The 12,922-nt window shown below is 54.5% G+C and overlaps 1 protein-coding gene across 14 annotated transcripts in view; it reads right to left on the minus strand.

Moving 5' to 3' along the window:
* Positions 1-12,922, minus strand: part of MPRIP (myosin phosphatase Rho interacting protein) — a 78,256-nt gene that overhangs the window by 58,279 nt on the left and 7,055 nt on the right. For 13 of the 14 annotated variants that reach the window (XM_017734076.1, XM_017734071.1, XM_017734066.1 and 10 more), the window contains exons 2-3: positions 8,495-8,572; positions 6,635-6,700 (exon numbers count right to left, since the gene is read on the minus strand). In XM_017734076.1, the coding sequence (XP_017589565.1) occupies positions 6,635-6,700; positions 8,495-8,572 (144 nt within the window). Of the gene's footprint in view, positions 1-6,634; positions 6,701-8,494; positions 8,573-11,563; positions 12,061-12,922 lie in introns of those variants that run through there. The other variant, XM_017734069.1, reaches the window with a different exon arrangement.

The following is a 12,922-nucleotide window of genomic DNA, read 5'->3' on the forward strand; positions in this document are numbered from 1 at the left end:
GCTTCTTCTAGGAGCAGGGAAAGGGATGCTGCCCAGTGTCACCCAACCTGTAGCCCACAGCCCACTGGTGGTCCTCACTGACCTGATCCAGTGGCCTACAACAGGGCTGGAAAGAATTAAACACAACCCCATCCCCACCACATGGCTGCAGCTGGGGGGCTCAGGGTTGTTCTGCAGGCACCTCGTTTCACACCCCCTCCCCAGCACCAGGCAACAGAAAAAAAAACGGTGGTTTTGTTGGTTCCTTGGATGGTTTAGTCATTCATGTGTCTGTGGACTGGCACGGCCACCCAGGGGCTGGGGGATGCTTGGGAGCCCAGCACTGTCCTGGCTTGGAAAGAGCTGGGATCAGGCACCCACTGCTGCAGCCCCTTCCCCGGGTGCCTGGGGGGATCAGGGGGCCTGAGTGAGGGTAACTGCTCAGCCTTAGCTGTGTCATTTCACTGCCAGCCCTGACATCTTCCCTCCTAAATGCCATCAGAGCTTGATTTCCACATTAACCTTTTACAGTAGATACAACTTTTCCTTCACCAAGAGCCCGCAGCCAGGCTGGAAGCCACAGGTCCAGGAGTCACAAAGGAACTCCAGCTGCTACAAGTGCCTGCTTCACTCTGCCCCCCATGAACAAGACAAATGCAATCTAAACTCCAGCTCACTTCCCTCACTGCTCTGGCACACGTCTTCTACACAAATGTCTTTGTTAGGTCCCGAGGGATGAGGAGTGGGGAAAAAGCAGAAGGATGGAGCCACTTGAACCTGTCCTTGCACTTAGGCCGCTCAGCCTAAGAGCAATTCCAGCTTTGTGGCTCGCCCTGCAGAAGACAATAGGGGCTGTGTTGTTTCCAGGAAGGAAGCACCTGGGCCAGGTCATCAAAGCAGCTTGTGTTAGGAGGTCACTGGCTGCATCAAGCTTTCCCAACTCTGCTTTCATCCTCTCTCTGCCTGTTAACTCCCAAACCTCCCACCACGGACTGTTTCACACTGGGGCCTCTCCTGAGAGGGTCCTGCAGCCACAAAACGTCCTTCTCAGGGGGCTTGGATGTGGACAAGTGTTCTCCAAAGCTCACAATAAACACAGGCCATTTTGGGGCCCCAGTGATGGTCCCTGGGCATTGTCAGTCACCAGGACTCATGTGGGAGCCATCCCTGGAGGAGACCTCCCTGTTCCCCCAAACTGCCCTTCTGCAGCTCAGCAGTTTTACCTTCCCGAACACACTAAGCCAAACTAAAAGAAATAAAACAGAAAAAAAAAATTCCTGGAGAAGCCCACAGGTGTCCTGAAAGCAGGACCCACCTCCAGCAGCAACTGGGGCCAGACACTTGGAGCAGAGAGAAATGGGAAGACATTAATCCCTCAAAGTCACCATTACGGGATCCCCATACCCAATCCCAGTAATGACACTTGGATAAGCATCAAGACAGACATTAATATAAAACCACAAGTGAAGAGCTGTGCATCCTCCTTTCAACCCCTTCAAGTCTGCTTGGTCCTTGCTTCAGCAATGTCCCAGGGAATGAGTTCCCGGGGCTCCCTGCAGGTTCATGTATTTTTTTTTCCCCCAAATCAGTACTGAAAATTAAACACAACAAATTCATCAAAGATCTCTAAGCTCTGTTTAGAGTCACCAGCACTTGTGCTGTCTCTGCATCTCCTCTAGAGCAGTCACAAGGATGTGCTTGTCCCCTCTCCCTTTGGATGTCCCTTTCCTGCCCAGCCTCCCTGGAGGAGAAAGGATCTCTGCTTCCCGATTTTCCCATCATTTCCTTGTTGCTACTGCACCATCTTTGAGATATGCACCAAACATCCCACATAAAACCTCCTTACAGATCATTGTCCACCCTGACTTGACTACATCCAGTCTTGGAAAAAAAACTGTGATGGGGGTCCCTGTCACCATCTGAGCCTCACACAGTCACTTCCACCCAGCCTTCCTGTCTCTGCTTGCTTTAAATTTCAAACACGCTTTGATTCAAGCCAAAAGCTTTTTATGCTAAACAGAAACTGAAAGTCTTGATCTGGCAAACAGAGGCACTGGCAAAATTGTGTCCATGAGGGGAAACCACAGGGGATGAGGGGAATGGGGTTTGTAAAGCCTGGTGCTCCCATGGACGAGGGGGCAGGGAGAGCTTGGAAACACTTAAGTGGCAAAACGTGTGGAAAAAGTAAGGACAGAGAGGCCAGGATGTTTAAGGTTTGTTTTAATCCCTGCCAATGAATTTCAATTCTGTGCCAAAACTGAAGTAAACTGCTTTGATCTGAAAAGGAAGAAAAACACACACACGGGTTCTTGGCTTCTTAAAACAATACAGATGACAAAGGAGGGAACTACAATGAAAATTAACGTGGCGCAGCTCTGCTGACAGTGACACTTTAAGATGCTCCTTTCCTTCAAATAAAGAGGATTTTGGAGGGGGGTGAATTAGGAAACAATAATTACACAGGTTTGTGGATCACAACATCACTGAGCACGCATCCCTCCCTCTGATCCCCCTCCAGATGCTACACTTACACCATTCTCCTTTTTACCCATTTATCAGTTCTTCAGGTTTCTGTGGCCAGGAGTGGGGCCTGGGGCCAAGCAGGTCTCCAGATGTGACACCACAGCCCTGCTGTGCAGTGCCAGACCTCCCACCTCTGAGCTGGCCTCTCTTCTCCTATTTATACACCCAGCCCAGGGGTCCCACTGCTCCCTTAACCATTCCCAGATGCCAGGCTGGCCTCGCTCTTCATCCCACCCCAGTCCCATCAGCTCCCAGCTCCCTCTTGACCTCCCTCCCTGCCCTCACAAGCTGGAGCAGGGATGTCTGCTCCATTGTACTGAGGTTAATGATACTATGATCCATCAGAGTTCCTGATTTAGGAGCAGGACCACCCCAGCAAACTCTGGTATTGAGGTGGCTGACTATTGCTTTAAGCATCCTCTTAGACCCTTTCCCAAATTCAGAAAGCAATTTGACTCCAGCAAGTAAGAGGTAGGGTAGAGTTAGGGCTCACAGCCCACCCTCACACTTCATCAAGCTGAGAAGTGCCAGACACACTGAAGTCAGTTTGCTGGGAAAAGGGCATGTCATGCCCAGGGATGCTCCTCCTGAATCCCTGCAAGGAAACTAAAAGAGCCCATCCAGAAGATGCTCTCACCTTGGCTCTCATTCACAGCATCAGCGAGTTTGAGATGCTCCCAGACAAGCCTGAATTTTGTCCTGTTTTCAAACCAGCATATGCACAAAGAAAAAAAACCTCTTAAATTAATAGTCTCAGCTATCAAAAGGAAGCCTGACGTGACACGAGAATACCCCCAGGGAAGATGCAAAATGCCAACCTAGTATAACTCTCAGCTCAAGAGAAGTGGCAGAGGGGTAAACTGAGGCACGGAGACAAGACCTGGCCCTGAACATGCAGTGAGTCATTAAGAAACTGGCCTGGAGATCCAGACCCTCTCCTCTGACCTGCCCCAGCCACAGGGCTGGATCCATCCCCAGGCACTGCTTGAGGCCGTGGGCCCACCTGCAGGCCCAGGGAGGGACATGGCAGCGCTCTCCATCCCTACAAAACCCCTCCTGCCTTTCCATTCCCACGCAGACAGGCTCTATTTATAGAGACCTCAGCCGCTAATTATAGATCACAGCAATCAAAACAAAGGAGGCAAAAGCTCTGCACTTGCCACTCGCTGGCTCTGGCCCCTGAGCCCGGCACTGTTCTTGTGGCAGCTCCCATATCCCAACCAAAACCTCTCGGACTGCCCCAGCACCACAGTGCTGGGCTGCTCTCTCACAGCAGTGGTTTCACTGGAGACCACAGGGTGTTTTACCAGGAGAACTGAAACTTCTCCTTGGACACTGACAACACAGCAGCTCAGTCCCAAGCCTGTCCCCAACTTCTTTCCTGCCTTCCCTCAGTAAGAGTGGCTTTGTCATCCTCCAGCTGCTGCAGAGAAGCATCAACCCCTGTCATCATCAGTCCCAGCACGAAGGTTTATCAAACAGCAGGAGCAAGCCACCATTGGGGTGCAGTCGTGGATGTTCAGCATGGGAAGGCAACCCCAAGTGATAACACAACCTTCACATCCACCCACAGTTGGGAGGCAGGAATTTCTGCACGTCTGAGCAGGCTCAGCTTAGCCAGGGCTCGGCAGAGCTGGGAACGGCTGCTGGCACGATCCCCACAGAGGGGAAGGGGGTGGGATCTGCTGAGCATTCCCAGTGGCCAGGCTGGTTCTGGATGCCACCAGCTGCAGCCAGTGTGAAAGAGGGAGACACCAGGGAGAGAGTCTGGCAGCTCAGCCTGGTCTGAGGGGGTGAAGGTCCATAGCCTGTGCAAATTCTCCCCACCGCAGCCATCGTGCTGAACTCATTTTGTTTTCAGACTGGAACTATGGCAGAGAAAGGATAGACAGAACAATGGACACACAGAAAGAAGGTGACCAAGCAGGAGCACAGACTCAGGATCAACTCTGGGATATCTCTGGGCAGGTCTCAGGAGAGAGCTGGATGCCAGCAGGGCAGCTGGTGCCTGCTTGTTCCACCTTCCATTACTAACATGCTCCAATCCAACACCAAACTTGACCCATCGCATGGTAAAAGGCTCCTGCGCCCAAAGCTGCCCCATCCCACAGCCTCTGAGCAGCAACATCTCTGGGGACTCCCTGAGGTCTCCCCAACCTGGGGTTGGGCTTTGAGCTGCCCCTCCACACCCCACTGCTCTCCAACCTGCTGGGAGCCAGGAGCAGAGCCTCCCTGGCCAGGCACAGGAATGTCTCCATCACCATCACCAGCCCAGGACTCCCCTCCCAGGCTCACCCCTCCCTCCAATTCCTCTTTTAATAAGAGCAAAAATCGCCAAACCCACAAAATTATTGTCTGAAAGGTTCAGGCAGAGCCAGAACCTTCAATCCCAGACTGTAACTGCCTGGGAGGTCTCCGGGCAGCTGCCACCCGGCTCCCGCACACTCCAGAGGCTGCTCTGCACTGAGTCTCCCACAGGACCCCCATCCAGCTCCTGGGGAGAAACTGGGGCACACTGGGGGTAGATCATCCCTGAGTGGACTGCAAAGTGGATCCCACATTATAAAAACAGTGTCTCTGCTGGCACCCCCTGGATGAGGCCCCAGCCCTGTTACTCCTCACCAGGCCACGGAGGTGGTGGGGACAGGGCAAGGGGCCGGCACAGCTGGAGGGGTGGAAAGGTCAGGAGGGTATTTCTACACCATGTGTCAAACCCCAGTGAGGAGGATGGATCCATGACAGTCTCCTCTATCTATGACTGTGACAAGGCCAGACCCTCCTGGGATCCATCACACCACAAGTGGCCATGGGGCAGCAAGTCCAGGAGCCAGCACAGTGGTGTCACACTGCCTGGGACACCATCCCGCGCTGCACATGTGTACCTTCCCTTTTTGTTTGTATGTTTCCACCTTCTCCCTTCTCAAGGGGAAAAAGCCCAACAGGTGCCTGAAGAATGCGGGATGCTCCTGCTGTTGTCTGGGTGTTCTCTGGAAATGGCCCCTGTGGCACGGGGCTGGGGCACTGCCTGTCAGCTTCTGCCCAGATGCAGCAGAACCTGGGGCATGTCAACCTCCTCAGGATGCAAAAAAAAAATCCAGATTGTGTTCCCCACTATTCTTGCCCCTCTACCTCAGACTGGGGAATCTCCCTGCTCCACGAAGACACAAACCACCCTCCTGTCAGTGTAGGACAGGAAACACCAGCCCAGTGCAGAGCCAGGCTGCTGACACTGAAAATGTATTAAAGACTCCACTGCTCCTACCGAAGACATTTAAATTATTTAGGGCACTTGGACCAACCCCAAGTAAAAATACAAACAAACACAGCATGAAATCTGAGCCACGCTAGCAGTGCCTCATCCCACAGTGCTCTCACAGGAGGCACTGGAGGAGGACCAAGGCACACTGACCTCACAGGGAGCCTCCCTGCCACAGACACAGGTCCCCGTGTGTCCCTGTCCCACAGGTGTGCTGTCCCCCGCTGGCTTCCTGAGCTTCCTGCCCAGGCAGATCCCAGCACATGGGTGTCCACTGTGCCGGCCTGCTCAGCCTTGGGCACCCTCCCATGAGCTTGCTGTAGCCAGCAGGATAAATCAGCAGTCCTGGGTGCTCCTGGGATTGACCTGCTGGGCTCTTCAGCCCCACTTTGCAGCTCACAGCAGATGGGTTTCCCTTCCTTTGATCCCCTTTTACCAATGGGAACAGTGCTGGTGACAAGCTGCAGCTCCAGGGCAGGCAAGCAGTGGGAAGGCATTCCAGATGACCTACTTTCCACGGGCATCGCTAGGCAGGGCCTCCTTCTTGGACACTGCCAAGGTGATTCACCACAACCAAAACCCAGCTGGCACTGGGAAACTGGGCAAAAAGGAGGGGGAATGACCTTGGGGACCCATTTCAGCACTTCCTGCCAGTGTGGGATCTGTCAGCAACTGATGAATCCCATGCCAGGTGGGACCCACACGCCTCCAGAACACCCACCATCCTCTGCAGAGTGTCCACAGAGCTCCCACACAAACCCAGCCTGGCACGGAGTCAAACCCAGACAGCACAACTCTCCTCCAGCTTGGCAGAGCATTCCAAGGGCAGCAGATAACCCAGCTGATCCCCTGCCTGGACACAGCTGGGCCACTCACCATCTCGTCGAGGGCGTAGCGCAGCAGCCCGTGCTCGTAGAGGATGAAGAACCGACGCTGCCATTTCTGCAAGAGAAGACATCGAGGTAGGTCATGGCAGTTCCCACCAGTCCCTGGGCCTGGCTGGGAGCACTAGAGCTGCACATCAGCTGGCAGGGCTCTGCCGAGGATCTGTGTCCACCAGCCCACATTGCCCAATGCTGAGTGCCCTGAGCTCTGGCAGCCTTGGGACCATGACCATTCCCTGGGGAGCCTGTTCAGTGCCTGACCATCCTCTGGGGGAAGAACCTTTTCCTAATATCCAAACTAAACCTCTCCTGACTCAGGTTCATGCCACAAATACTGGGGACACCAGAAGGATCCCCAAACTAAATGCTCTGAGCCCTCAGCTTCATCCTACATCATCTACTCCAGCATCCAGTGGTGGAGGGTGACAGGATGTCATGTCAGATGTCCCCTAGCAGCACATTAGCTCAGTCTGGATGGTGGCTGCACTTCTGGCATGGCACTGCTCAGGCAATCCTGGCACCACACTGGCACTGCTGCCTCTGCAGCTGCACGGCAAATCAGATTGGAGAACTGATCTGGCTGGAAAACTGCCTTTTTTTTTCATGTGTGCCAGGTTGTTTTCAGCCAAGAGCAAAAACTGGTTGAACAGGCTGAAATAAAAAAGGTCCTGGATTCATAGCCCCAGTGCAGCAATTCTTATCTCACTTTTTTCAACCCTTCGGGCAAAGTCCAGGGTACTCAGGGACAAGCAGAACTACAGAGGACTCCACAAGCCCCAGCTTAGCAGGAAGCCTGGGTTCTGACGAGACACAGGTCCCATGTCCCCTTTATGTCAGGCCAGCAAGCCTATGATGAGCTGTGACTCCAAATAATGACCCATATACCCCAAGCCGAACTCAGAACCCAATTCTTGCTCACTCGGGAGTGATTTTTTTATTACAAACAGCTCTGAGAGCATTTTGGCGCCATGACAGGGGGTTCATGGACCATTGCCATCCCCCCCACACACAGAACAGCCCCATCCTGGCAGCCTCAGCAGCAAGTTCCCTGCAAGACAAGCTTGGGGACAGGCTGAAAGTCCTCATCACAAGCCAGCAGTGAAAGGACATCGCCTGGTCACATCCTTCTGAGCCTCACACCCCCCAGGACAGGAAAGTGGGGGATGCTCCAACCCCACACAATGCTGCTGTTTCTGCCAGGCATAAGCAAACCCCTTTGAGAAGGAGCTGAGTGTGTCCTGTTCTGTCTGTAGGTCTCCACTGCCAACAGTTGGCTTCAGGGCTCTGCAGGGTTATAGCAGATGGGAACCACCTCTCAGCCCCTTCCTTGCTGCAGGACTTGCCTGACATTGGCATATCCACACTAGGGGATGGGATGCAGCCTCCCTCTAGAGCTCTGGGCACACTCATGACGAGCTGCAGAAAATAAAGTAGTTGTTTCCAAGCCCTGAAGGAAAACTGGGAGCCTTTCTGATGGTCGCAGCACATCTCAGAGTCACAGAGCCCACACTCCACTGGCCTTCCTGACAGCACAGCACGTGTCAGGCAAACCAGAGCAGCATCAAAACGCAAAAGCAACAAGCAGTAAAATTGCACAGACTAAGCCTGACCCACACCTGCAGTGCCCCAGGCTGCTGCCCGGCATGGGAAACCTTGTATCCCAGAGAAGGCATTCCAGCCTTGCTGCAGGAAACATCTCCCAGCTTCCTGGTTTGCACAAGGGGATGAGGCATGGAGGTGCCTGTGGCACTCCCAGGGTCACAGCCACCCCCATGGGCAGGGACAGGCCCTTGCTGCTCCTCCTGCCACCCCCACCCATGTCACAGGGAGGGGATGTCTCAGCTTCACTTACCCGGGAGCGGTGGACGGGGTTGTCAAAGTCCGTTCCTTCCGGGGCCAGCAGCAGCCAGCCACCATAAATGGGTTTGGCCTGCAAAGAAACAGCAGAGAAACACTCAGGCACAGTGGAAAATGGCTTAACATGGATCAGCACCATGGGGAATCGATGGTCAGGAACCACGGGAAACTGCAGCAGCCCCAGCACAAAGGCAGTTGTGCGAGCTCAGCGTCCTGCATGCAGGCAAACTCAGCCTTCCCAGTGCAGAAAACGTGGTGTCTGATGGCAACCCGTGGTGTGACACACACTGTGTGCCAATGGGACTAAGACGAGGACGCAGGAGGAGGCAAAACCCCAGCCACAAACTCCAAACACAGCTGCTCTTGCATGGCACCGTGCCCAGAGCACCAACCTCCCGGGTACTGCCGAGCAGCAGAGCCCATCCCCACCAACGGCTCTTCCCATCGGCATCGGCAGCGTGCCTCTACTCCAAAGCAAAAACACACTCCAAAGGAGAGCTCGATGTTTTCCGTTCGTTAATTAAGAGAGGAAAAACTACCCAGCGCTGGCAGTTCTCCAGCTCCCAGCCGCTTCCCGTGCCGCGCACATCCAACTCCCGCTTTCCTGCAGGGGCAGCCCCTGCCAGCCCACTCCCCCTGCCAGCGGTGTCCAGCAGCCCACGGCCGAGCACACAGGAAGGTCAGAGCCGGGAGGAGGGAAAACAGCTCATTCAGCCAGCCGGGAAGAGAAAGGGAAAGAATACTCGGAAAGAACCCTGCAGCACTGCTGCATGTCAGTGGAAAAAAAAAATCCAGGCTCTTTCCACCGCTGGCTTGGATGCAGAAGTGGCCAGGGTGAAGCTGACCCATGCCACGGCAAGCGGTGGGATGGGGATGGGCACTGGGCATGTCCTCCCACACAAAGTCCTGTGGGCACCGCTCCTGCTGCCTGTCAAGCTGTAAACGATGAGCCAACACCTGGCAAGGGCTGGGGCCAAATTCTGCTGCAAGAGTGGCAAGGCATTGCCACACCAGCAAGGCGGCTCCACAGATACCAGGACAGACCAGGAGGGAGGAAACCCAGAGCAGATCCAGCTCCAGCAGACCCTGGGTCTGGGAACACTGCTTTCCACCACAGAACACCCATGCGTGTCCATCCCAGCCCAGTCAAAAAGTGACAAGGACACACTTTCCCAGCTCCCCTCTAACTGATTCAATTTATCTTGTTGCTTTCATTCTTTTCTGTTCCTTAAAGTTTAAAACTGTATCCAGTTCAGTACCTCCCCTAGATTCCTCCTGCCAGTTTCTGTGGTTTTGTAACGTTAAAAAAAAGTTTCCCCTCTGGAAAAATCCCTGCAAACAATAGAAGAAACTGCCTATGCACCAGAAACTGTCAAATGCATGAAGCACTGAGTAAGCAAACTGGAAACACGCCGGAGGAGACCTTTTACTGTTTATAAAGTGAAAAGAAATAACAAAATCTCTTATCCCCTCCAAAATATGACATACCAGCTCGAGGTGTTGCTCTCCCAGCAGCTGGGAAAACATGATTTGAGAAGACCTTCCTTCCTTCCCCCTTTAAATGAGATTTAAACCAATGAAAATGAAGCGCTGGGACTGGGATCCAATTTGGGGGACATAAGGGGGCCCAGGGCACCCCTACACCTGTTCCCATGACCACAGTGGGGGCACAGAAAGGCACCTATGGACACCACAACCCTCCCTGAGCTTGGCAAAGGGCCCAGAGCCCCCGTCACCCCCGTCCAGCTCACCTGGATGCTGGTGCCCTGCTCGCCCGTGGCCCCCATGCCACCTCCAGCCCCCCAGCCCCGCTCCGTGCCCGGCTCAGTGCCACCCACGCTGCCAGCGCCCCGCAGGTGAGCCACGCTCTGCCACTCCCCCGGCACACCCCGCCCCGCGCCCCCACCCAAAGCCGCCCGTGACGCATCCGTGCCCACGCGATGGGAGGACTCCAGAGCAGGGGATCACGCTGCTCCCCGCCACGCTGGGATGTGGCCACGACTACCTGCATGGCCTGGGAAGGGCCAAACGTCCCAAATTTCTGTCGTGTTTTACAGGGGAAAAGTAGAATTGCAAATGACTAATGATGACCCGTCAGAAATCCTTCAATGGGTCACTGTGACAGGAAATGGGGTCCCCAAATTCCCATGAGAGAAGCTGGGGTGAGCGCTGAGCAGCCGGGGCTTGAGAAGGTCTTACGAGTGGCCTCCACCATACAAGAACAAGAGGATGACAGTCACAACAGATTGTGACATCCCAACAATCGGCACCATCCCACCAAGGCAGCACCCTGGTGATCCTCTGGACAGCCAAGCTGCTTGCAGGGCTCAGCCCTCCTCCACCCCCCAATTTTTCCATACCTCAATTCTCGCCTCCGTGCCCCAGCACAGCTCCTGAACAAGACCGACTGCTCAACCCAGCAAAGCCCTATGAGCAAAAACTCCCCTGACACAAGCCACAGCACTGCAGCCATCCCAGAGCACTATCTCAACCCACTCTGAGCAACCCACAGCACCCAGCCCATGTGACAGGCAGCAGGCAGGTCCCAGGGCCACACCAGGGACAGAGTAACAATGGAACCAACAGGGGACATCATCACCAGGGCCAGCAGCGAGCAGCCTTAACCCAGCATTACAGGCATGAAGTCCTGCCCTATCTCAGCCTGGCTCACAACCCCCAGCAGACATTATTTTGCCCTCAGCTACTCCAATTTTAGTTCAAACTGTCTGTAAATAAACACTGAGCACCTGAAATACACACCCTTAACATAGAGCATGGTCATTTCTGTAGCGGCATCACAAAAAACCACCAGTGGGCTACACTCGTTTTGGCAGAAGCATCCAATTTCAGATATTGAAACCAAAATAGCTGAAAGGTATGAATTAGAGCCAGGCAGCGTGGGCAGCCTGGTTCCACCCATCAACAAATAAACACGCAGCAGCGCTTTTTAAAGACAAACCAAAACAAGCTCCTGCTAAAACCAAGCAAATGCCCAGAGAGGTACAAGCCTAAATGAAAGGGATATGAATTAGCACACAAAGTGTCTGAAATAAACTCATCACACCTGCATCGGAATAGCCCTGCTGAAGCAAGGTTTAAAATAAACCCGATGTGGGAGGCAGGTCCAGGAGGGTGTTGGAGGACCAGGATGGAGCTGGAATCACACGTCGTTTCCACTGGCTCGGCTTCCTCTGGAGAGCTCGTCAAGAGGAGGAAAATGCAACAACCAGCACTGAGCAAGAGCTCAGACCAAAAATTCCCTCTTCCAAGCAGATTTGTCCAAATTCACATGCAGGGATGGTGTTAAAGCAACCCCAGAGTTCCCAGGATGCCTTCTGATGCAGGGCTCTGTCCGCTTCCTGGCAGCTCCGGTGATATCCAAAGGGCAGTTCCACGTAGTTTCTACACAGGTAGCAGCCACATTGGGTGCTCAGGCACTGGGTGGGTGGCTTTGCTTTTATCCAGAAGGTACCTGGCTGGAGGGTTAGCCACAAAATGCCGTGGAAAGCAGAGTGGAGAGTGGCTGCTGATGGAGCTGGGGTGGGGTGGGGTGATGCTCACCCCACCACTGCGTGGGAGGTGAGGCCGGTTTGCAGGCCCACAGAGCCCAGTTCCATCCGATCCCGTGGGACTGCTGGAGGCTGACTCAGGCAGAAACACCCCCACGTCACCACTCCCCTTCCTGTCACACCTCTGGGAGTGTCCAGGTATCACATCCCACCTTTGATCCGACACTGGAGCTGGGCTGTGGGGCACCTGCAGCACCTCACCTGCCTCTGAGGTCGCTGTTCCAGCTACTGCATCCATCCCCTCAGCCCACAGGCCCACAATGCATCCAGGGGGAGGACGCTGCCTCCAGCCCAGCGCCGGCAGCACAGCGGGTGGGAGGAAGCGGAGAAGGAAGTGGCCCCAGCTGGGTTTACACAAAGCTGTCAGGCTGCTGTGCTGATGCTGCCCAGGCATGGACAAACCACCCCAACCAGCTCCACCAGCACTGGCAACATGATTCCCAGCAGATGGGGAACTGGGCTTGAAGGACGTGCAGAGCCACTCAGCACTTCCCGAAGCCTAGGGTGATACAGGAACCCTTGCACACCCCCAGGGCTGCAGGGCACCCACTTCCGGAGGGCAGGATGGGTCACAGGATTGTGGCAGCGCATGGAGCACCAGGTCACAGGGTTGGAGGTGGGCTGTGACACCAACCAGCTGCCTGTTGGACAGGCTTTCACACCTCCTCTGGTTTTGGTACCTTCACCTCTTCCCTCCCCATGCAAACCAGCCAGGCATGCAGGACCCAGCAGAGCCACACTGTGCTGGCCCCACAATGCTGCAGGAGCTCATTGCACAAGGTGGAACAGAAGAGCTGTACCAACATCCACATCCCCCTCTTAGGGTGCAGACTCAACCCCACAGCAGAGTACCC

The sequence above is a fragment of the Corvus brachyrhynchos genome, unplaced genomic scaffold (genome assembly GCF_000691975.1).
Source record: "Corvus brachyrhynchos isolate BGI_N302 unplaced genomic scaffold, ASM69197v1 scaffold5, whole genome shotgun sequence".
Lineage (NCBI taxonomy): Eukaryota > Metazoa > Chordata > Aves > Passeriformes > Corvidae > Corvus > Corvus brachyrhynchos.